Source organism: Lepidochelys kempii, chromosome 4 (genome assembly GCF_965140265.1).
Source record: "Lepidochelys kempii isolate rLepKem1 chromosome 4, rLepKem1.hap2, whole genome shotgun sequence".
Classification (NCBI taxonomy): Eukaryota; Metazoa; Chordata; order Testudines; family Cheloniidae; genus Lepidochelys; species Lepidochelys kempii.
The window spans coordinates 79,654,783-79,676,610 of NC_133259.1; the positions used below are offsets into that span (position 1 = coordinate 79,654,783).

Consider the following 21,828-nt stretch of genomic DNA (forward strand, 5'->3'; position numbering starts at 1 on the left):
TTATTTAAGACTAATTTAATGGTGTCCAGTTTGCCAATTAATTCTAATTCTGCAGTTTCTCGTTAGAGTCTGTTTTTGAAGTATTGCAACTTTTAGGTCTGTAATTGAGTGACCAAAGAGATTGAAGTGTTCTCCGACTGCTTTTTGAATGTTATAATTCTTGACGTCTGATTTGTGTCCATTTATTCTTTTACGTAGAGACTGTCCGGTTTGGCCAATGTACATGGCAGAGGAGCATTGCTGGCACATGATGGCATATATCACATTGGTAGATGTGCAGGTGAATGAGCCTCTGATAGTGTGGCTGATGTGATTAGGCCCTATGATGGTGTCCCCTGAATAGATATGTGGACACAGTTGGCAACGGGCTTTGTTGTAAGGATAGGTTCCTGAGTTAGTGTTTTTGTTGCATGGTGTATGGTTGCAGGTGAGTATTTGCTTAAGGTTGGAGGGCTTTCTGTAATCAAGGACCGGCCTGTCTCCCAAGAGAGGAGAGAGTCTACGTAGAGGCCCCATTTTTTCATGTTCTCTGTGTATATAGATCTTCCTACTGTATTTTCCACTGCATGCATCTGATGAAGTGGGTTTTAGCCCACAAAAGCTTATGCCCAAATAAATTTGTTAGTCTCTAAGGTGCCACAAGTACTCCTTGTTCTTTTTATATCTAGACCTGTATCTGATTTGGGGTCAGGAATTTGGGGGAAACATATCAGAGCCTGAATCAGAACCAAGAAGACTGATCTATTTAGATTCATACAGTGGCTGTGACCCGAGGCACCTCTGTATTCAAACCCTACACACAACTGCAACAATATTTATATAAAATGTACCTTGTGAGGTATCACATGAAAGATAACAACATGCTGGTTATTAATATAATTGTAAAATGCATGTTACCCTTATATGTGAAGTTATAAATTCCCTCTGACTAGAACATGTTTACCTAGGCAAGGCTGTCCACTCTAAAGGTGATAAACAGGTCTGACCTAGTTCTAGGAATGTGGGCTTATCTTAATTTACATATTAGCCATAAACAAATTCATCAAGCTAAACTGGAAGGGCTATTCTGTTGGTGAACTCGAGAGACAGAGAATTAACCTGGCTCCTCCACCTCAGAGAAACAGAGAATCCCCAAGAGGCCTTCCTGACTTGTAAGAAACAACTTCCCTTTGGGTATGTCTACACTACGGAATAAGGTCGAATTTATAGAAGTCGGTTTTTTAGAAATCGGTTTTATATATTCGAGTGTGTGTGTCCCCACAGAAAATGCTCTAAGTGCATTAAGTGAATTAACTCGGCGGAGCGCTTCCACAGTACCGAGGCCAGAGTCGACTTCCGGAGCGTTGCACTGTGGGTAGCTATCCCACAGTTCCCGCAGTCTCCACTGCCCATTGGAATTCTGGGTTGAGATCCCAATGCCTGATGGGGCTAAAACATTGTCCCGGGTGGTTCTGGGTACATATCGTCAGGCCCCCGTTCCCTCCCTCCCTCCGTGAAAGCAAGGGCAGACAATCATTTCGCGCCTTTTTTCCTGAGTTACCTGTGCAAACGCCATACCACGGCAAGCATGGAGCCAGCTCAGGTAACCGTCACCCTATGTCTCCTGGGTGCTGGCAGACGCGGTACGGCTTTGCTGCACAGTAGCAGCAACCCATTGCCTTCTGGCAGCAGACGGTGCAATACGATTGGTAGTCGTCCTCGTCGTGTCCGAGGTGCTCCTGGCCACGTCGGCTGGGAGCGCCTGGGCAGACATGGGCGCAGGGACTAAATTTGGAATGACTTGACCAGGTCATTCTCTTTAGTCCTGCAGTCAGTCCTATTGAACCGTCTTATGGTGAGCGGGCAGGCGATACGAACTGCTAGCAGTCGTACTGTACCATCTTCTGCCAGGCAGGCAAGAGATGAGGATTGTTAGTAGTCGTATTGTACCATCTTCTGCCAGGCAGGCAAGAGATGAGGATGGCTAGCAGTCGTACTGTACCATCTTCTGCCGAGCAGCCATGAGATGTGGATGGCATGCAGTCCTTCTGCACCGTCGTCTGCCAGCCAAAGATGTAAAAGATAGATGGAGTGGGTCAAAACAAGAAATAGACCAGATTTGTTTTGTACTCATTTGCCTCCTCCCCTGTCTAGGGGACTCATTCCTCTAGGTCACACTGCAGTCACTCACAGAGAAGGTGCAGTGAGGTAAATCTAGCCATGTATCAATCAGAGGCCAGGCTAACCTCCTTGTTCCAATAACAACGATAACTTAGGTGCACCATTTCTTATTGGAACCCTCCGTGAAGTCCTGCCTGAAATACTCCTTGATGTACAGGCCCCCCTTTTGTTGATTTTAGCTCCCTGAAGCCAACCCTGTAAGCCGTGTCGTCAGTCGCCCCTCCCTCCGTCAGAGCAATGGCAGACAATCGTTCCGCACCTTTTTTCTGTGCGGACGCTATACCAAGGCAAGCTTGGAGACCACTCAGCTCACTTTGGCAATTAGGAGCACATTAAACACCACACGCATTATCCAGCAGTATATGCAGCACCAGAACCTGGCAAAGCGATACCGGGCGAGGAGGCGACGTCAGCGCGGTCCCGTGAGTGATCAGGACATGGACACAGATTTCTCTGAAAGCATGGGCCCTGCCAATGCATGCATCATGGTGCTAATGGGGCAGGTTCATGCTGTGGAACGCCGATTCTGGGCTCGGGAAACAAGCACAGACTGGTGGGACCGCATAGTGTTGCAGGTCTGGGACGATTCCCAGTGGCTGCAAAACTTTCGCATGCGTAAGGGCACTTTCATGGAACTTTGTGACTTGCTTTCCCCTGCCCTGAGGCGCATGAATACCAAGATGAGAGCAGCCCTCACAGTTGAGAAGCGAGTGGCGATAGCCCTGTGGAAGCTTGCAACGCCAGACAGCTACCGGTCAGTTGGGAATCAATTTGGAGTGGGCAAATCTACTGTGGGGGCTGCTGTGATGCAAGTAGCCCACGCAATCAAAGATCTGCTGATATCAAGGGTAGTGACCCTGGGAAATGTGCAGGTCATAGTGGATGGCTTTGCTGCAATGGGATTCCCTAACTGTGGTGGGGCTATAGACGGAACCCATATCCCTATCTTGGCACTGGAGCACCAAGCCGCCGAGTACATAAACCGCAAGGGGTACTTTTCGATAGTGCTGCAAGCTCTGGTGGATCACAAGGGACGTTTCACCAACATCAACGTGGGATGGCCGGGAAAGGTGCATGATGCTCGCATCTTCAGGAACTCTGGTCTGTTTCAAAAGCTGCAGGAAGGGACTTTATTCCCAGACCAGAAAATAACTGTTGGGGATGTTGAAATGCCTATATGTATCCTTGGGGACCCAGCCTACCCCTTAATGCCATGGCTCATGAAGCCGTACACAGGCAGCCTGGACAGTAGTCAGGAGCTGTTCAACTACAGGCTGAGCAAGTGCAGAATGGTGGTAGAATGTGCATTTGAACGTTTAAAGGCGCGCTGGCGCAGTTTACTGACTCGCTTAGACCTCAGCGAAACCAATATTCCCACTGTTATTACTTCTTGCAGTGTGCTCCACAATATCTGTGAGAGTAAGGGGGAGACGTTTATGGCGGGGTGGGAGGTTGAGGCAAATCTCCTGGCTGCTGGTTACGCGCAGCCAGACACCAGGGCGGTTAGAAGAGCACAGGAGGGCGCGGTACGCATCAGAGAAACTTTGAAAACCAGTTTCATGACTGGCCAGGCTACGGTGTGAAAGTTCTGTTTGTTTCTCCTTGATGAAACCCCCCGCCCCTTGGTTCACTCTACTTCCCTGTAAGCTAACCACCCGTCCCTCCTCCCTTCAATCACCGCTTGCAGAGGCAATAAAGTCATTGTTGCTTCACATTCATGCATTCTTTATTCATTCATCACACAAATAGGGGGATGACTACCAAGGTAGCCCAGGAGGGGTGGTGGAGGAGGGAAGGAAAATGCTACACAGCACTTTAAGCACAGCACTTTAAAAGTTTACAACTTTAAAATTTATTGAATGACAGCCTTCTTTTTTTTGGGCAATCCTCTGTGGTGGAGTGGCTGGTTGGCCGGTGGCCCCCCCACCGCGTTCTTGGGCGTCTGGGTGTGGAGGCTATGGAACTTGGGGAGGAGGGCGGTTGGTTACAGAGGAGCTGCAGTGGCAGTCTGTGCTCCAGCTGCCTTTGCTGCAGCTCAACCATACACTGGAGCATACTGGTTTGGTCCTGCAGCAGCCTCAGCATTGAATCCTGCCTCCTCTCATCACGCTGCCACCACATTTGAGCTTCAGCCCTGTCTTCAGCCCGCCACTTACTCTCTTCAGCCCACCACCTCTCCTCCTGGTCATTTTGTGCTTTCCTGCACTCTGACATTATTTGCCTCCACGCATTCGTCTGTGCTCTGTCAGTGTGGGAGGACAGCATGAGCTCGGAGAACATTTCATCGCGAGTGCGGTTTTTTTTCTTTCTAAGCTTCACTAGCCTCTGGGAAGGAGACGATCCTGTGATCATTGAAACACATGCAGCTGGTGGAGAAAAAAAAAGGGACAGCGGTATTTAAAAAGACACATTTTATAAAACAGTGGCTACACTCTTTCAGGGTAAACCTTGCTGTTAACATTACATACATAGCACATGTGCTTTCGTTACAAGGTCGCATTTTGCCTCCTCCCACCGCGTGACTACCCCCTCAACCTTCCCCCCTCCCTGTGGCTAACAGCGGGGAACATTTCTGTTTAGCCACAGGCAAACAGCCCAGCAGGAATGGGCTCCTCTGAGTGTCCCCTGAAGAAAAGCACTCTATTTCAACCAGGTGACCATGAATTATATCTCACTCTCCTGAGGATAACACAGAGAGATAAAGAACGGATGTTGTTTGAATGCCAGCAAACATACACTGCAATGCTTTGTTCTACAATGATTCCCGAGTACGTGTTACTGGCCTGGAGTGGTAAAGTGTCCTACCATGAAGGACGCAATAAGGCTGCCCTCCCCAGAAACCTTTTGCAAAGGCTTTAGGACTACATCTAGGAGAACCGCAAATGCCAGGGCAAAGTAATCCTTTCACATGCTTGCTTTTAAACCATGTATAATATTTTAAAAGGTACACTCACCAGAGGTCCCTTCTCCGCCTGCTGGGTCCAGGAAGCAGCCTTGGGTGGGTTCGGGGGGTACTGGCTCCAGGTCTAGGGTGAGAAACAGTTCCTGGCTGTCGGGAAAACCGGTTTCTCCGCTTGCTTGCTGTGAGCTATCTACAACCTCCTCCTCCTCATCATCTTCTTCGTCCCCAAAACCTGCTTCCGTATTGCCTCCATCTCCATTGAAGGAGTCAAACAACACGGCTGGGGTAGTGGTGGCTGAACCCCCTAAAATGGCATGCAGCTCATCATAGAAGCGGCATGTTTGGGGCTCTGACCCGGAGCGGCTGTTCGCCTCTCTGGTTTTCTGGTAGGCTTGCCTCAGCTCCTTCAGTTTCACGCGGCACTGCTTCGGGTCCCTGTTATGGCCTCTGTCCTTCATGCCCTGGGAGATTTTGACAAAGGTTTTGGCATTTCGAAAACTGGAACGGAGTTCTGATAGCACGGATTCCTCTCCCCAAACAGCGATCAGATCCCGTACCTCCCGTTCGGTCCATGCTGGAGCTCTTTTGCGATTCTGGGACTCCATCATGGTCACCTGTGCTGATGAGCTCTGCATGGTCACCTGCAGCTTGCCACGCTGGCCAAACAGGAAATGAGATTCAAAAGTTTGCGGTTCTTTTCCTGTCTACCTGGCCAGTGCATCTGAGTTGAGAGTGCTGTCCAGAGCGGTCAGAATGGAGCACTCTGGGATAGCTCCCGGAGGCCAATACCGTCGAATTGTGTCCACAGTACCCCAAATTCGAGCCGGCAACGTCGATTTAAGAGCTAATCCACTTGTCAGGGGTGGAGTAAGGAAATCGATTTTAAGAGCCCTTTAAGTCAAAATAAAGGGCTTCATTGTGTGGACGGGTGCAGGTTTACATCGATTTAACGCTGCTAAATTCGACCTAAAGTCCTAGCGTAGACCAGGGCTTAGGAGACCAAGAAAAGAAACCAAGCAATAAAATCTCTGTGCCTGTAAAAATCCGGAAAGGAGACTGGAGGTGAGAGAACCCACCTTGAACAAAGAATATCTTGCTAGACTAAATTTTAGCCTTTTAGATGCACATTTTCACTTTTATTTGCTTGTAACCATCTCTGCCTGTCTCTCTTTTACGTGGTATCACTTAATCCATGCTTTTATTAAACTTGTTTTACTATAAACCAATTCCATGCTATGTTGAAAGGGAAGGGTATATTTACCCCAGTTAGACTGATAAGCTGTGACATGCTGACTAACAAAGCAGCAAACTTAATATCTTCTGTGAATGCACAGTGGTAAGGGCTGTGCATTGCAGAGAAACGTTTCTGAAGAGCTCAGGGGCTGGAGTTAACTGATTGTTATCTGGTAGGCATGGTCTGGGTCTGGAGAGACTTGAGGAGTTTGCTGGTGAGGAAGACAGACTGGTGTGACAGGGAGCTGACAATCTATTTGTTCAAAACTTCCTCTTACTGAGACAGAATGGTAACAGTGGCTCGCAGTTCTAGGTATCCCCAGCAGCACCTTCCTCATCATTGGCAATTTATACTGGATCTTAATCTACAGTTCAGATATGATAGCATAGTCTTTCACAAAGACTTTTTGGTCTATTCAGTGATTATTCATTAGGAAAATAACTGTACCGGAGAAACTCCCTAGCTGTACTCCTACATGACTAGTGCATAATGTTCCGATGGTTTCTAGGCTGTGCCGTGATAAAGGGAATAATTTAAAATGAACATGTAGCAACAGGTTATTTTGAGTTATTTTTGTTATGAAGTTGAGTGTGTGTGAAACTTTTATGCATACAAAGGTCAGATGTTTTAGTTATTGCTGGATTAATTCACATTTGATTGAATTAGCTTCCTTTACCAATACATTGAGAAACTCTTTCAAGTCCCTTGTCTAGCCTCTGATTTTTCACCATATTGACAATTTCATAATTACAGGTTTTGTATGACAGCTTAGAGGAATTCTATTGCAACAGTGCTTACAGCCACTAGTCCAGAATTGATGCAATCATGCAATCCTTCCCAATTTTGAAAGTTGACTAATGGTCGGTCACTAGGCCCCTCTGAAGGACCAGGTCATCTCACCTAGCAGATACTCAGGAATCAGTGGGAGGCAAAGGCTGTACATACTTCTGCATCAGCTCTAGACCCTGATGGACCGTAAGTTTCTCCACACAGTTCGAGACTGCGCTTGCTCACAGCTGTCTTCACAACCTCCAGGACGGCTCCAGGGAACTGGTAACACAGATTGAAGCTGTAGCCTCTTTTCTGATAAGCCCCCTGGAGCTGAATGCGGGAAATGATGTGTGCTCCCTGTCTCTGACCCATCCAGTCTTCACCTGCTCCCCAAGCACAGAGCCCAGACTTGTATGATACACTCTATAGGGTCTGACATGGGGAAAGGGTCGGTGCTGTGGAGGCAGCTGAGCCTCGCTCTGTGCAACTTGAACTTGGATGCACATTCAACTTATAGTCCTCTGTATGTATCAGCCAGTGTTTACATATCCCACTTTCAAGCAGGTTTTTAACTCAAGTATTATGTTACTTTAATATTGTGTTGGGAAGCAGGGGCTATGATGTCATGACTCTCTTAACCAGAGCTAGTCAAAGCCTCAGTTTCTGTGCTGTGGGAAATTCCAACATTTAAAAAAATTCCCCCAGGAAAGGATATTACAAAGTGCTTTAATTCTGAAAAAAGCAACCAAGAAAAACACATCCTGTTCCCGTTACATTTTTTTTCCACAAGGAAACAGAGCAGCTGGCTTCCTGGGCTGCCCCCAATTCCTGGGGAATTCTCTGTGCTGCTCCCAAGGAGTCAGGGGTAGCTTGGGAAGTCCCTGGGCTGTCCCTAGCTGCTGGAGGCGTCCCCCAGACCAGGGATACTGGCTACATCTAAATGGAAATAAAAAACCCACAACTGCTCCAGCTCAGTTGACTCAGGCTGGCAAGGCTCAGACTCTGGCAGCTGGACAACTTTTTGGAAAGATTTTATTAAGTACTCAGTGGAAGCCGTTGCTATAGTTGAGGATTTACAATTGTGAATGTTATTCCTTGCTCTGGTTCACCTTCTATTGTCTGAAAGGCTATAGTGTGTCTTGGTGCACGGACAAAATTCTGTCATCTTCAGTGGTATTGTGAACGATGCTCTTTTTATAAGTTCCTTAATGTCAGCTGTTTCTATTTAGGAGTCCATAAACATATTCAGATGCACTAAGACTATACATGACCCTGGTTGATTTCAGTGGCCATACATTGCATCATGCTGCTGCCCTAGCACCACAGTGACATTAACTGGTCTTTTAAGTTAAGATGTATATACCTAAACCAGACCACCAAGCAAAACCCAGGGGCTGCAGAAAGTTTTGACATCTCAGCTGTTGGAATTGTTTCTACTGATCCAAGCATCATGCTAAGGTACACTGCACTGGGCCAGATTCTTGCTCTTTTGCTTTATGTGAGCATGGGGGGGAATTCTCAGCTAGCAAACCCAGCCCTTTTCCAATCCCCCCACCCCCGCTGAAGCGGGAGTTGTAGGAGGGGCATAATTGCAGCACATTTTATTCTAGAGATGCCTAGGTAGAGTATGTTTCCAGGGAACCTAGCTTAAATGTCATTTACCTTACTGCAATGTTAAATATTTATGTTACATCTTTACTTTTGGACCCAAGATATCTTTGGAAAACAAGTATTCCCTCTTAAGGTTTTCTTTTCCTGGTGATATATTTGGAATAACTTAATAGAGTCCCAGATCGGAAGCCTCCGAAGATTTTGTTTCTCTTGACATACACTGAGGTTGTCTCAAAGTTGGCTATTCTGTCTGCACTTTTCAGTTTGCACTTTAACTCTTACCACTGAGCAAGTAGTGTTAAAAGTGTTGAAAGTCCAAGGGGTTTTATTAGTAATTGATTTAAACTTTGACTTTACTCTTGTATGCCCGTTTCTGCTAACCAAACAGATAGCTGAGTCCTTTGGAAGGTCAGTGAGTTTGATGTGCTATATTGATCCAGTGGTTACAGCTCAAGCCTGAGACAGGATATCTTGGTTCAATTTATTAAGCTAAATTAGTTATTTATTAAGCTAATTTTAGTTCAATTTATTAAGCTAATATTAAACATTCAAATTGATTTAAGAGTGTCCACATAAGGAATTTCTGTTGGGCCTAAGGTTTAGTGGTCATAGTGGGCTGAATCCTGGTGTATAGACACCACATCTACCTTTGGGAATGGGGCTAAAATCCTTGTTCTTCAGCTCAAACGACGTAGGCCTCTGCCACTTGAACTAAGAGAACTTGCTTATGTAGCAGCAGTGGTAGGTCCTACATCCTCTGTGGGACAGTAACTAGAGAGCAATGTCACTCACTGAGTCACACATGCAAAGTAGGCACTTGCATTTGTTTTGTGCCAACATTGGCGCTTAACTTAAATAAACTTCTCCCTCCATGCAACTTATCCCTCTGACTTATTTATAGAGGGCAATCATATCTCCTCTCAGCCTCCATTGTTAGGCTAAACAAGCCAAGCACCTTATATCTCCTCCTCACAAGGTCAGTTTCTCCATTCCTCTGATCATCCAAATAGTCCTTCTCTGCATCTGTTCCAGTTTGAATTCATCTCTCAAAAATGGGAGACGAGAAGTACACACAGTATTCTAGATGAGGTCTCACCAGTGCCTTGTACAAAGATAACATTTCCCTCTCTCTTAACCTAATTAGCCTTTTTCACAGCCACATCCCACTGGCAGCTCATAGTCATGCTGTGATCAAACAATACACCCAGGTCTTTCTCCTCCATTGTCACTTCCAGCTGGTAGGTCCCCAGTTTATACTAAACTCATTAGTCCTTAAGTGCATGACCTTGCACTGTGCACTATTAAATTTCAACATATTTCTATTACTGAATTTAAGGTCATCCAGATCTTCTTGTAGGCTATTCTGGTCCTCCTCCATACTGGCAATACCTCCCAAAATTTGCAGATAAGTTATTAGCATGGCACAAGAAGTAGGAGCAAAGTCCTTAATGAAAACGTTAAATAAGATTGGCCCCAAGACCATTCTTTGAGGAGCTCCACTAGTAACCTCACTCCAGTTCACCTTTCAGAATGACCAGTGTTAGTCTCCCCTTTAACTAGTTCTTCACCCACCTTTCAATTCTTATACTAATCCTCATCTTCTGCAATTTAACAAATCGTTTCTCATGTGTTACTGTATCAAATGCTATTCTGAAATCCAGGTAGAGTAGATCTACTGCATTTCCTTGGCCTAGAACAGTGGTTCTCAAACTTTTTTTCCGTGGACCACTTGAAAATTGCTGAGGGTCTTGGCAGACCACTTAATGATCTTTCCAAATGTTGTTTGTACCATTAGCTAACTATTGTAAAGCACTTTGGATAAATGTGCTATATTAAAAAAAAATCAATAATAAAACTTTTTTTGTTCTACAAATAAAGGTACACAACTCATATTTTAATATCAGTAGTCTTACCTTTCTAATGCAATGGATGTGCCCCTCTCTCCCCCACCACGGCAGTCCCCAAGCTGACGCTGGGATGTGGGGGCGGGGAGGGGTGTCTCTCCCCCTCCACAGCAGCCACAGAGCTAAGGCTGGGAAGGAGGGCTGACTCTCCCCAGCAGCCGCAGCCCTGGAGTTGGGGAAAGTCACCTCTTCCTCTGGCCGCCACAGCCCTGTACATCCCAAATTCCCCCCCACCCCCTCTTCTCACCCCATTGCCCACTCCCACCTACCTCCTATTCCCCTCCAAGCCACCACCTCACCTTATATGTCCAGGCACCTAATTAGTGGAGCCACGCCTGCGCAGCTCCACTAATTAGGTGGGTGGCCCTTCATTCTCTTGTGTGTGGCCGCCCAGGCATGCACCTTAGAGGGAACTTTCCACGGACCACCTGAATAGAGCTTGTGTACCACTGCTGGTCTGCGGATCACAGTTTGAGAACCTCTGACCTAGAAAATCACTTACCTCAAGAAAACACTCAGGTTGGTCAGACACCTACCTTTTGAAAAAAAAACGTGGTATTTTAGCCCAAATTACCATTTACCTGTATATCTTTAATTAATCTCTCTCAAAATTTGTTTTAAAATCTTGCATGCAACAGAAATCAAACTAATGGGCCTGTAATTTCCCAGATAACTTTTTCCTCATTTCTTAGATATAGGTACTGTATTTTCAATGCTCCAGTCAGAGTACAACCCTGAAGTTTACAAAGTCATTAAAAATCCTTGCTATTGGCTTGCAGTGTCATGTGTCATTCCTTTAATATTCTTGGATAGAGATTATTCAGGCCCCCTTATTCGCACCATTAAGCTGTTTGAGTTTGGCTTCCACCTCAGATGTAGTAATTACTAATTCCATATGTAACCCTTCTGCCCGTCAGAGTTGGCAGCAACAAGGGCCGGGTTCAATATCTAGGGGATCCATTCCAATAACACAATGCAAACCGGCTCGAGCCCCAACCCAGTGACCTGGGACAAATATATACCACCCCCGCCTCCAAGAGGCAATACTTCCCCTCTCGCAAGCACATAGTGTGAGTGTAGCAGAAAGCCTTTTAATAACAGAGAGAAACAATGTGGCATTATGTTGGGGAAACACCACCACCAGGATTCATAACATGACCCTTGCCTAGCGAGTGCTACTTAGTTGATGGTGAGTCCCTCCATCATAACAAAAGGCCAAGTGCAGTTCCAAGCACAGTTCCCATAAACAGGGTAATAACAGTTTATTCTTCCTGCCCCAATAACAGAGACACTGGGGATCCCACAGCAGCCAAAGTGACCATTTGGGCAGCTATGGCCTCATTCTAGGCAGGGTGGGTGTGCCTATGCAAATGAGATCTGCCCCTGAAGTTCTTTTCCACAACTTGCCATACCTCACCACCAGATGTCAGGGTGGAGCTCTCCTGACACTGCTTACACATACCCTTGTTCCCAGTAGCCACCCTGCCACTACCAACAAGCTCCTCATTACCCTTATTAAAAACCAAGGTAAAATGTTTCTTTATATTGGGCCATATCTAGATGATCTAATCTTCACCCCATCCTCCGCACCTTGCAGTCCTAGTTCTTTGTTTTCTATTTATATGGCTAAAGAGGCTTTTATTGTTGATTTTGATAGCCTTTGCAAAGTCCAGCTCCGCTTGCATCCCAGAAGTCTATTACCCTCCCTACTCAGGTGGAGGCCATCCCATGAGAACAAGGAATGCCTTCTCGTGGTTGAACATCCCAAAGCCCTCCTAAGAGCACCATTGCCTGAGCCATCTGATGACCATCATAATCTTGTCTTACTTTCACTGTCCTCCAGGGACACAGACTCCCACTGAAGATCACTTGAGCCTCCATTTCTTTAAGTGTCATCCTTGATGTGTCCCAGTGAGACTTTAGCAGCAGCATTTGTTCCCACATGAAGAGCAATCTGATTCTTTCCTGCTTCTATTAGGATCTTCTTCAGACTCAAGTTCACATCCTGCATCTTAGCTCCAGGAAGACAGCACACTTCTATTCTCTGGATCAGCTCCAGTGACAGACCTGGCTGATCATCTTAGTAGGACTTCCCGAATTATGTAGAACTGCCTCTTCATGGTGTTGATGCAAATCTCAGGCCTTCCTCCTTCTATTCTTTCTGTCTGCAAGTCTTGTCTTCCGTTTTCACTTGTAATCTTCTGCAAATCATCTACCCCCCTGGGGCTTTAATCTCTGGCTACCTCCATTGTCTCTTCCCTGCTTCTTGTAGAACTAGTTGCTCTTCTCTTCTTCCTTGCCTTCTTATCTTCTGTTATTGGCTGCTTCTCCCCTTCATTCTGGGGTTACAAATCAGGAAATAATTAAAAATAGCATTTGTATTGTGGTAATGGCAGATGTTCCAGTCAAGATCAAGGCCCTGTTTTGTTAGCAGTAAGAGATGCCACAGGTAGAGGCAGAACTGTAGGAAAACCATCTTTATTAAGCAAAGAGGTCAGTGTTTTGTCCTGTAGCAGCCTGGCCATTAAATTGCATTCCTAAACTCTTGAGACCTCACCAAAGTAGGCCTCTCCTGAAATCTGATCTTCTTCCACACCCTCTTATAATAAACACAGGCCTGTTCTAAGGGCTGTACAAACACAGGATGTCATGTTCCTTATCCTAAAGATCTTACAAGCTAATTTGAAATAAATCATGAGTAATAATGAGAGGAGGAGGATAATAGGAAAGACAAAGCTAACAGTAAGAACTCCTATGCCACCCTCTGAAGAATCTGAGAGGAGAGTAGATAAGGGCAGCCAAGATCGCTTCCCAAAGACAGCAAAGGCTAAATAAAGAAGAGGGAAGAGGCTGCAGGGATAGGCAGGGGGAAGTCAGCTTTGAGAAGGGGTGGATGGGGCTGGGTTATCGCTGCAGATACCTACCTTTGTAAGGTTGAGGCTTTGTTTATGGCATGCTCATATATGTATTCCTGCAAATTTGATTTGATTTACTACACACTTTTATATGTATAATTGAGTTACTGAAGGGAGGGATGTATTATGTCCATATATGTCTGCAACACCAAGTTTACTTCAAGTGTTACTGGTATAACTGCATTCTTAAAACCTGGATTTTGCATGTTTCATAGTCCAAGAAGCAGTGAAAGAATGGTTTAAAAAGGAGAAAAGTAATTCAATCACAAGTGGGTAGGAGAAGCTTGGTGTAACATTCTCCATATTCCTATAGATCCGGGGTGGGCAAACTACAGCCTGGGGGGCCGCATCCTGCCCTCCACATGTTTTAATCCGGCCTTCGAGCTCCAACTGGGGAGTGGGGTCCAGGGCTTGCCCCACTCTGCAGAGCTCCAGAAGCAGTGGCATGTCCCCCTCTGGCTCCTACGCATAGGGACAGCCAAGGGGCTTCGAACACTGCCCCCACAGCTCCCATTGGCCGGGAACCGTGACCCATGGGATCTGCAGGGGCAGCACCTGTGGACAGGACAGCGCGCAGAGCCGCCTGGCCATGCCTCTGTGTAGAAGCTGGAGGGGGGACATGCTGCTGCTTCTGGGAGCTGCTTGAGGTAAGCATCCAGAGCCTGCTCCCATCCTGCACCCCAACTCCTTGTCCCAGCTCCAATCCCCCTCCCTCCCTCCCAACCCCTCGGTCCCAGACCTGAGCACCCTCCTGCACCCCCAACCCCTTATCCCCAGCCCCAGGCGGAGCCCTCACCCCCCCCACCCCCAATTTTGTGAGCATTCATGGCCCACCATACAATTTCCAAACCCAGATGTGGCCCTCGGGCCAAAAAGTTTGCCCACCCCTGCTATAGATCATAACTTCAAGTATAAAACCAGATGTAGTTTGATTTGCAGTTTTAACTAGTATTTCAAAAAACATCCCACAGTGTCTGAGGTACTGCCAAAATGAAAACCACCACCAAATGTTATAACTTAAATATTATGTCTGGACTTAGAGCTAAGGAAAGGGACAGGTAATCAAATCTCAATTTATGCCTTAAAATGCAAGATTTGATTAGCCATTTCTTACCATTGTCTTTACTTGTATAGTTATGGATGCTAATAGCCATAATGCTACCCAACACTTTAAAAATCGAGCCAGTGTGGCTCAGTCACCTGTGGTAATAAATTTTAGACATTGACTATGCTATATAAGGGAGTATTTCCTTTTCTATTTGCTCTAAATTAGTGACCCTTTAATCAAATGTCCCTTTGGCTCTCTGGGTAAAGTGGAAGGACTGATCAGTTTATATTATTCTCTTCCATTAACTTCAAGGGAAAAAGTAGAGAAGTCATCTGTTGTGTAAGCAGAGTTGAGAAATATTTAACTTAGAAAAAAGCATTCCAAGAAGGCAACAGTCGCTTCTATGGTGAAATGAAAAAAAAAATGGTGCTTAAACTTCTGGTTCACTGACCCAGATTTCCAAACCATGACCTCTGGATCATCAGTCACATTGTGCTAGCTCACCTTTGCTGCATTTAAAAACAACACACTGAAGGGAGATATACATAAACACTATCTTAAAGTTAATTTTCTATGTGTACCATTGGTCAGTTTGCCATGGGGGTGTTATAGGATCACAAATGGGGAACAATGGCTCATCTAACTGAATTGGAGGAGTACATGAGACTCTCTCAACTAACTTGTGGTCCGCACTATTAAAAGTTGACATGAACAGCAGTACAAAAGGAAGCCATTTGCAGTGCACAAGACATTGGAGTAGTTCTACTATACCCAGTAACTACATGGCATGTTCTTGAATGCCATCTACTGGCATTTTATCTATTAACTAACTATGTAGCTACGTACAGACATCTCTTATCAAGCACTCCTGTAACATGCGCTATGAAAGCTTGAAAACACCAAACTTATGGAAGGGACATGAATATATGAAGCTGGAGTTCTCTAAATGGATAAAACAATTGTCTTCAGCTGTGTGTAAGAAGTTCTTGAAAACTCAGATCACATAGCTGAGCTGCCATTAGGCAATGTCAGAACCACAGCATTTGAAAACTGAAATGGACCTTTGTCATTGAACGATGCCCTCTCCCTGCATAACCCTCATTGTCGTGTTTGTGTACTATTCAGAAAAACCTTATCTGAGATGTCTAGACTTCTCAAATCATCTTAAACCCTTAGGGCCAGATTGTGTCACTCATACTGAGTAATACGTCACCCTGTGGGTGCAGAGTAAGGTGCTACTCCACATAAGAAAGAGTGGCACAATCTGCCCTTCATGCTTCGGAGAAGTTTCGGTAACATTCATACTTCTAGATGCTCCACCATATCAAATTTCATTGGCTCCAGTTGCATCCTCTTTACACTCTCAGCATGGTGGCAGAGAATAACTCCCAAGTCTGACTTACAGACTTCATCATTCAACAGCATTGTCACCTTGTTTTGGGGAACTGAGCCCTCTTGATCTATGTGTAGTTTCAGTGTTTACTTCTTTGCTAATATTCTGACAGTACATTGTGGTGTAATGAAAACTCAGACAAGATGAAAAATGATTCTAAGTGCTTATATTTGCAGACCTCAAACAGCTACAACATTATGAGGAAAATCTTTTGCAAGTCATGTGCCCTTCGATCTTAAAGGTCAGAGTACTCCTCTTCAGTGTGTGGAGTGTAGAATGTGTGACAGGGTTTAATAATAACTTTTTCAACAACAGCTACAGTAACTAGGTGAAAGGTTAAAATAATGTCATGTGCTTGGGTTTCCTGAAAGAATGTTAATAGTTACCTGGGATCAAAGTTAACCAGTCACAAATGCTGATGTGCCTTGAGGGGGTAAAACAGAATTTGCTCCATTCTGATTGGTGGAGATAATTAGAGGTTAGAATACCAGGAGAAAGATAACCTAATAAAGAAACGTTTTAGATTACAAAGTTGCCTCTCCAGTTTTCATAATCATTGTACAACAGTTCACTGGGTTGCTGTGAGTTGGCTCTAAAAGCAATGTATTTAAAAAAGCAGTACATCAAGGTTTTTGGGGGACACCACAGACAGCATTTCATAGAATACACCCAAGGACTTTAGCTTCACTGCATATTAATATTCATCTCCCTTATTTGTATAACTAAACCACAGAGGGAAGGCTACATTTCTAAATGTGACCTTTCCCAGACTGTGTGGCAGCAGGGCCTGATCCTGCAAACATTTACTCATCTGAGTAATCCAACTGAAATAAAAGCTTTGTATACGTGAGTATGGGTTTGCAGAATCAGTGTAATGCTTTTAAAATGTCATATGCAACTGTTTGGCAAATACAGCCACTGATTGATTCCCCCAGACTTCTCTTTAACAAGCTTTACTGCAAGCCACAGTATTCTAAACATATCACTGAGGAAAGTCAAGCGCATTGTCCAGGATTTATGCAAGTTAAAACAAATGTTAATGGCTCATTATCTGTGAAGGCTGTAGAAGATGCTATTTTAGCACTATATGAAAAAAGTAGGTTTGTGCTGTTGCAACAGGAATCTGAACAAGGGCTCTCAGTGTTATCCAAGGTGCAACACCACCATTGCAAGCCAATTTTAAATAATTGGTTTAAAGAGTTTAGTCTTTGCCAGAAAGTCTAGAACTTAAAAATGCCTTTTGTTTTCTTCCTTAAATAAAGGAGATGAAGCTTGAGGTACAGTGGCCTGGACAGTAACAAAAATCAGTCCTAGCAATCTTTATCCAGCTTGAACTCCTGACTTCACTGAGAGATTTTTCCCAATTAGGAGAACTGGAGGGTTGGGCATGGTCTAAAAAATTAGGTCATGGCAAAACAGAGAAACCAAACCAAGAATCGTTTAGTCACCACACCTCTAATTAAGAAACACCAAGTTACAATGCACAGAGAAACACACCGAAAAGAACTCCAAAATGGCATTAGTTCTGCATGAGGTATTCCACTTTACATAAAAAGAAAAGGAGTACTTGTGGCACCTTAGACTAACCAATTTATTAGAGCATAAGCTTATGCTCTAATAAATTGGTTAGTCTCTAAGGTGCCACAAGTACTCCTTTTCTTTTTGCGAATACAGACTAACACGGCTGTTACTCTGAAACCTGTCCACTTTACATAATCCATGACATACTCCTTTTACCAGCTGTGAAGAGGCTCTCACATTTTGGGATACCACTTTTGTTGTCATGTCCAAAAAGCAAAAGGAACAACTATAAGTATGAAAGAAACGGAATGAGAAAGTATCATAAGAGATTAACATTTTGAAGTCATGTGATGCCAAAGTTAAGGGATTCTCTCAAAGATATCCCACCTTAGTTCCACAAAGGTGAAATTACCCATGTAAGATATGAAAGCCATCAATTCCATACTCTTTCCCACAACTTGGGCTGAAGGACTGACCCTTCTTAACAACCTACATCCATCAGTCCATCTACTCTTCCCAGGTCTCTGTGCCTCTTGATCCATCATGCTTCCCTCCCTTTCTCCTACCCTACCAGCTTATAGAGGCTGCTCCTAATAGCAGCAGCTGGTTGTTTTGCAGCTGCCACAGTCAGCACTGGAGCCAGCAAGTCAGACTACAATTTGTGTGGTACCATGTTTAGAAGTAAATGAGTCTCATCTTTGACTTTCCTTTCCTACAGTATTTCAGACACACATGCTTATTCTAGTTGTATTTAGAGGGCCCCAGCTTATGTCAGGGCCCCATTGTGCTAGGTGTTGTACAAATGAGTATGAGACAGTTGCTGCCCCAAAGAGCTTATGTAACCCACACACCTCCTGAGTATGGTGTTCTGTCCCCTCTAGTGGCACCAAGACCACTTAGAGATTAATGAGTGTGCTCTATAGCCTTAACTAAGGGCCAGTTGGCTTTTAGCTCATGAGACTAGCTCATGCACTAGAGGCTCATATACTAAGCTCCAGAGGTCCCAGGTTCAATCCCGCCTGCTGATGACAGGGGTCCGTCGGGATTACACTTACAATCTAAATAGGCAGGCAAGACAGAGGAAGTACTATAGGGAACTGAGATGCTGAGCACAAGAGTCTTGCCCAAGTCGTATAGAATGTTGTCACAGAGCTGGAAATTGTGATTCAGGAGATTTGGATTCAATCTGAAGCACAAGACACAATAATCAAACTCTCTCATCTACAGGCTGGGAAAGACAAAGAAATTATTACTAGTGCATTTGTTTTTAAAAACTGAGAAATGCTCAGCTGTTCTAGCAATCGAGGCCATATGAGCTGATGAGACAGCACTGCAGCTGCTCCTTCTGTTAAAATGAGTTAAACGTTAATAAGCAGAGCTAGCGTTAGCATTTTTGGACAGACCTGAAGAACACCTCTAAATGAAGCCAATTCCTGTTCATTATCACATTGCTCTGTACCTGCCTAAGGGCTTGGAGGGTTAGCAAGGTAAATTTGAGGTATATCCCAAAGAATAAACTGACTAAATGAACATCTATAGCTGTAAACGAGGGATCTGAAGGACCCTCCAGCCTTCGCTTGCAGAAGTACAGACCAGCTGCTCTACCAGCAATTGGTTCGAATTTCCAAGTCTCATCACAAGGAAAAGGTTAGACTTTTTTTAAAAAACAAGAAGTCCAGACTTTGCTTCAGCTATGTTAATTACAGGCTCCAATGAGCCTCCAGGAAACCTTGCCAGTTCAGGGTCATTGTTATATGCATTAAGTCACTCAAGACTGTAGCAGCAGGATGCTTTTTATGTAAAGATTGATGTCCAAGGAATGCCCCAGACTGATGGAGTACTATCCCCTATTTATTCCTCTTTCAGACTCCAAATGGTATCAAGACGACCCTACCCGTACATTAGGGAACATCTGCATAGAGTGATGCCTCTGCTATGCTCCATAAAGTATTTATACAGCTCCCTATTATCATAATAGAGTGCCTCACTACATCCGAGAGATAGGGAAGTGCTATTATCCCCATTTCACACGAGAAAGGCTCATGAGAAAGGCTAAGTGACTTACCCTATAGTCACACAAGAAGTCTGTAACAGAGTAGGGAATCAAACCTGGGCCTCCAAATCTTAGACTAGTGCCCTGGCTACTGGACCTCTGTCCACTGAACAGCTGCAAGTTCTGCAGCTTCTGGGCTCTCCACCAAAAGTGCTGTACTCCCCCTGCAAAACAGGCTCTATTAGCAAGTGTGACTACAGAACGCCATCAAGGCAAGGAGAGAGAAATATTTAAATATACATTGGACCAGAGAAAGTGACTATAGCTCAGTGTTTAGGCCACTCACCTGGGAAATCCAGGGTCAAGTCCCTGCTCCAATGACTACTTAAGTCTTTTATACAAAGTGGAACAGCTTCAATGGTGGAGACTGAGAGGCCGGCCCCTGAATACCTGCTACCCAGTGGTTAGGGTGTTCATCTGGGAGGTGGGAGATCTGGGTTCATAGATTCCAAGGTCAGAAGGGACCATTGCAATCATCTAGTCTGACCTCCTGTACAAACAGAATTTCTCCAAAGTAATTCCTTGAGCATATCTCTTTTAGAAAAAGATTAATCTTGATTTAAAAGCAGCCAGTGATGAAGAATCCACTATGACCCTTGGTAAATTGGTTCAATGATTAGTTACCCTCACTTAAAAATGTACACCTAATTTCCAGTAGGAATTTTTCTAGCTTCAATTTCCAACTATTGGATCATGTTATACCTTTCTCTGCTAGATTGAAGAGTCCATTATTAAATATTTGTTCCTCATGTAGGTAATTCTAGACTAATCAAGTCACCTCTTAACACTCTTTGTTAAACTAAATAGATTCAAGAAGCTCAGCCTACCACTATAAGATGTTTTCTAATCCTTTAATTGTTCCTGTGGCTTTTCTCTGAACCCTCTCCAATTTATCAACATCCTTCTTGAATTGTGGGCAGCAGAACTGGACAAAATGTTCCAGCAGCAGTCACACCAGTGCCAAATACAGAGGTTAAATAACCTCTTTACTCTTACTCAAGATCCCCCTGATTATCATCCAAGGATTGCATTAGCCTTTTGGCCATGGCATGGCTCTGGGAGCTGATGTTCAGCTGATTATCCACCATGGCCCCCAAATCTTTTTCAGAGTCACTGATTTCCAGGATAGAGTCTCCTATCCTGTAAGTATGGCTTACATTCTTTGTTACTAAACGTATTTACATTTAGTCATACTAAAACATTGTTTGCTTTCACCCAGTGGACCGAGTGATCCAGATCGCTGTCAATGAACTGTCCTCATTACCACTCCCCCAATTTTTGGGTCATCTGCAAACTTTCAGTGAAGATTTTATGTTTTCTTCCAGATCACTGATAAAAATGGTTAGCATAGGGCCAAGAACCAAACCCTGTGGGACCACTCTAGAAACACACCCAGCTTAATAGGTCTCAATGTAATAGTCCCTGTTTACAATGAGTTAGCCAGTTTTTAATCCATTTAACATGTGCCATTTTATATTATTTTTTGTTTAAATCAAAATATCACATGGTACCAAGTCAAGAGTCTTACAGAAGTCTAAGTTTATTACATCAACATTACCTTTGTCAGCCACGCTTGTAAAAAATCTCACTTTCTCTCTCAACTCTCCATTTAACAAACTCAAGTTGATTAGAAACTCATGTTGATTAAGAAGTAGAGTCCTGTATCGGCTGCTCCATTATCTTGCCTAGGATTGATGTCAGACTGACAGGCCTCTAATTACCCAGGTCATCCATTTACTCTCTAAGATTGGTACAACATTAGCTTTCTTCTGGAACTTCCCCAGTGTTCCAATACTTAATGTTGATCTTTCATAACAGTCCAGCAAGCTACTCAGCCAGCTTTAAAAAATAAAAATAAAACCACTACCACCTTGTGCAAGTTATCTGGACCTTCTGATTTAAAAATCTTACTTTAGTAGCTGCTGTTTAACATCTTCCTGAGATACTAGTGGAACTGAAAGTGTTATCACATAACAGTCACAAAAACAGATGACTTTTTCCCCTCAGATAGATAATTTACTTAACACTTCTGCCTTTTCTGCATTTTTGATAATTCTGCCGTTTCCATCCAGTAGTTAACCAATACCACCGTTACGATTCTTTTTGTTCTTATGACACTTTAAACACCTCTTATTATCCTGAATTTCTTGTTGTGTCTGTTTGCTTCTCTTATCAATTTTCTATAATTCCTAGCTTCTGATTTATATTCTTTACTGTGGACTTCCCCTTTCTTCCATTTTTTATAGCTGCCCTCATTTCCCTTCTAAACCAGGTAATTTAAGCCAATATGGCCTTCTTCCTTGATTGTGAATTCAA

At 44.2% G+C, this 21,828-nt stretch overlaps 2 protein-coding genes across 2 annotated transcripts in view; both read right to left on the reverse strand.

Moving 5' to 3' along the window:
- Positions 1–21,828, reverse strand: part of LOC140909989 (uncharacterized) — a 74,348-nt gene that overhangs the window by 24,639 nt on the left and 27,881 nt on the right. The window lies entirely within an intron of this gene.
- Positions 3,925–5,765, reverse strand: LOC140909988 (uncharacterized). Its single transcript, XM_073340086.1, has 2 exons — positions 5,115–5,765; positions 3,925–4,526 (listed from the first exon to the last, which is right to left on the reverse strand). The coding sequence occupies exons 1-2, from the start codon at positions 5,695–5,697 to the stop codon at positions 4,006–4,008; spliced, it is 1,104 nt and encodes a 367-aa protein (XP_073196187.1). The 5' UTR covers positions 5,698–5,765; the 3' UTR covers positions 3,925–4,005.

Bases quoted from the DNA above. Each gene is read 5' to 3' on its own strand.
- LOC140909988 (XM_073340086.1), bottom strand. From the start codon at position 5,697: ATGCAGAGCTCATCAGCACAGGTGACCATGATGGAGTCCCAGAATCGC. The intron at 4,527-5,114 runs GTGAGTGTACCT...TTTCTCCACCAG, and splicing joins AGGCGGAGAAGGGACCTCTG to CTGCATGTGTTTCAATGATC.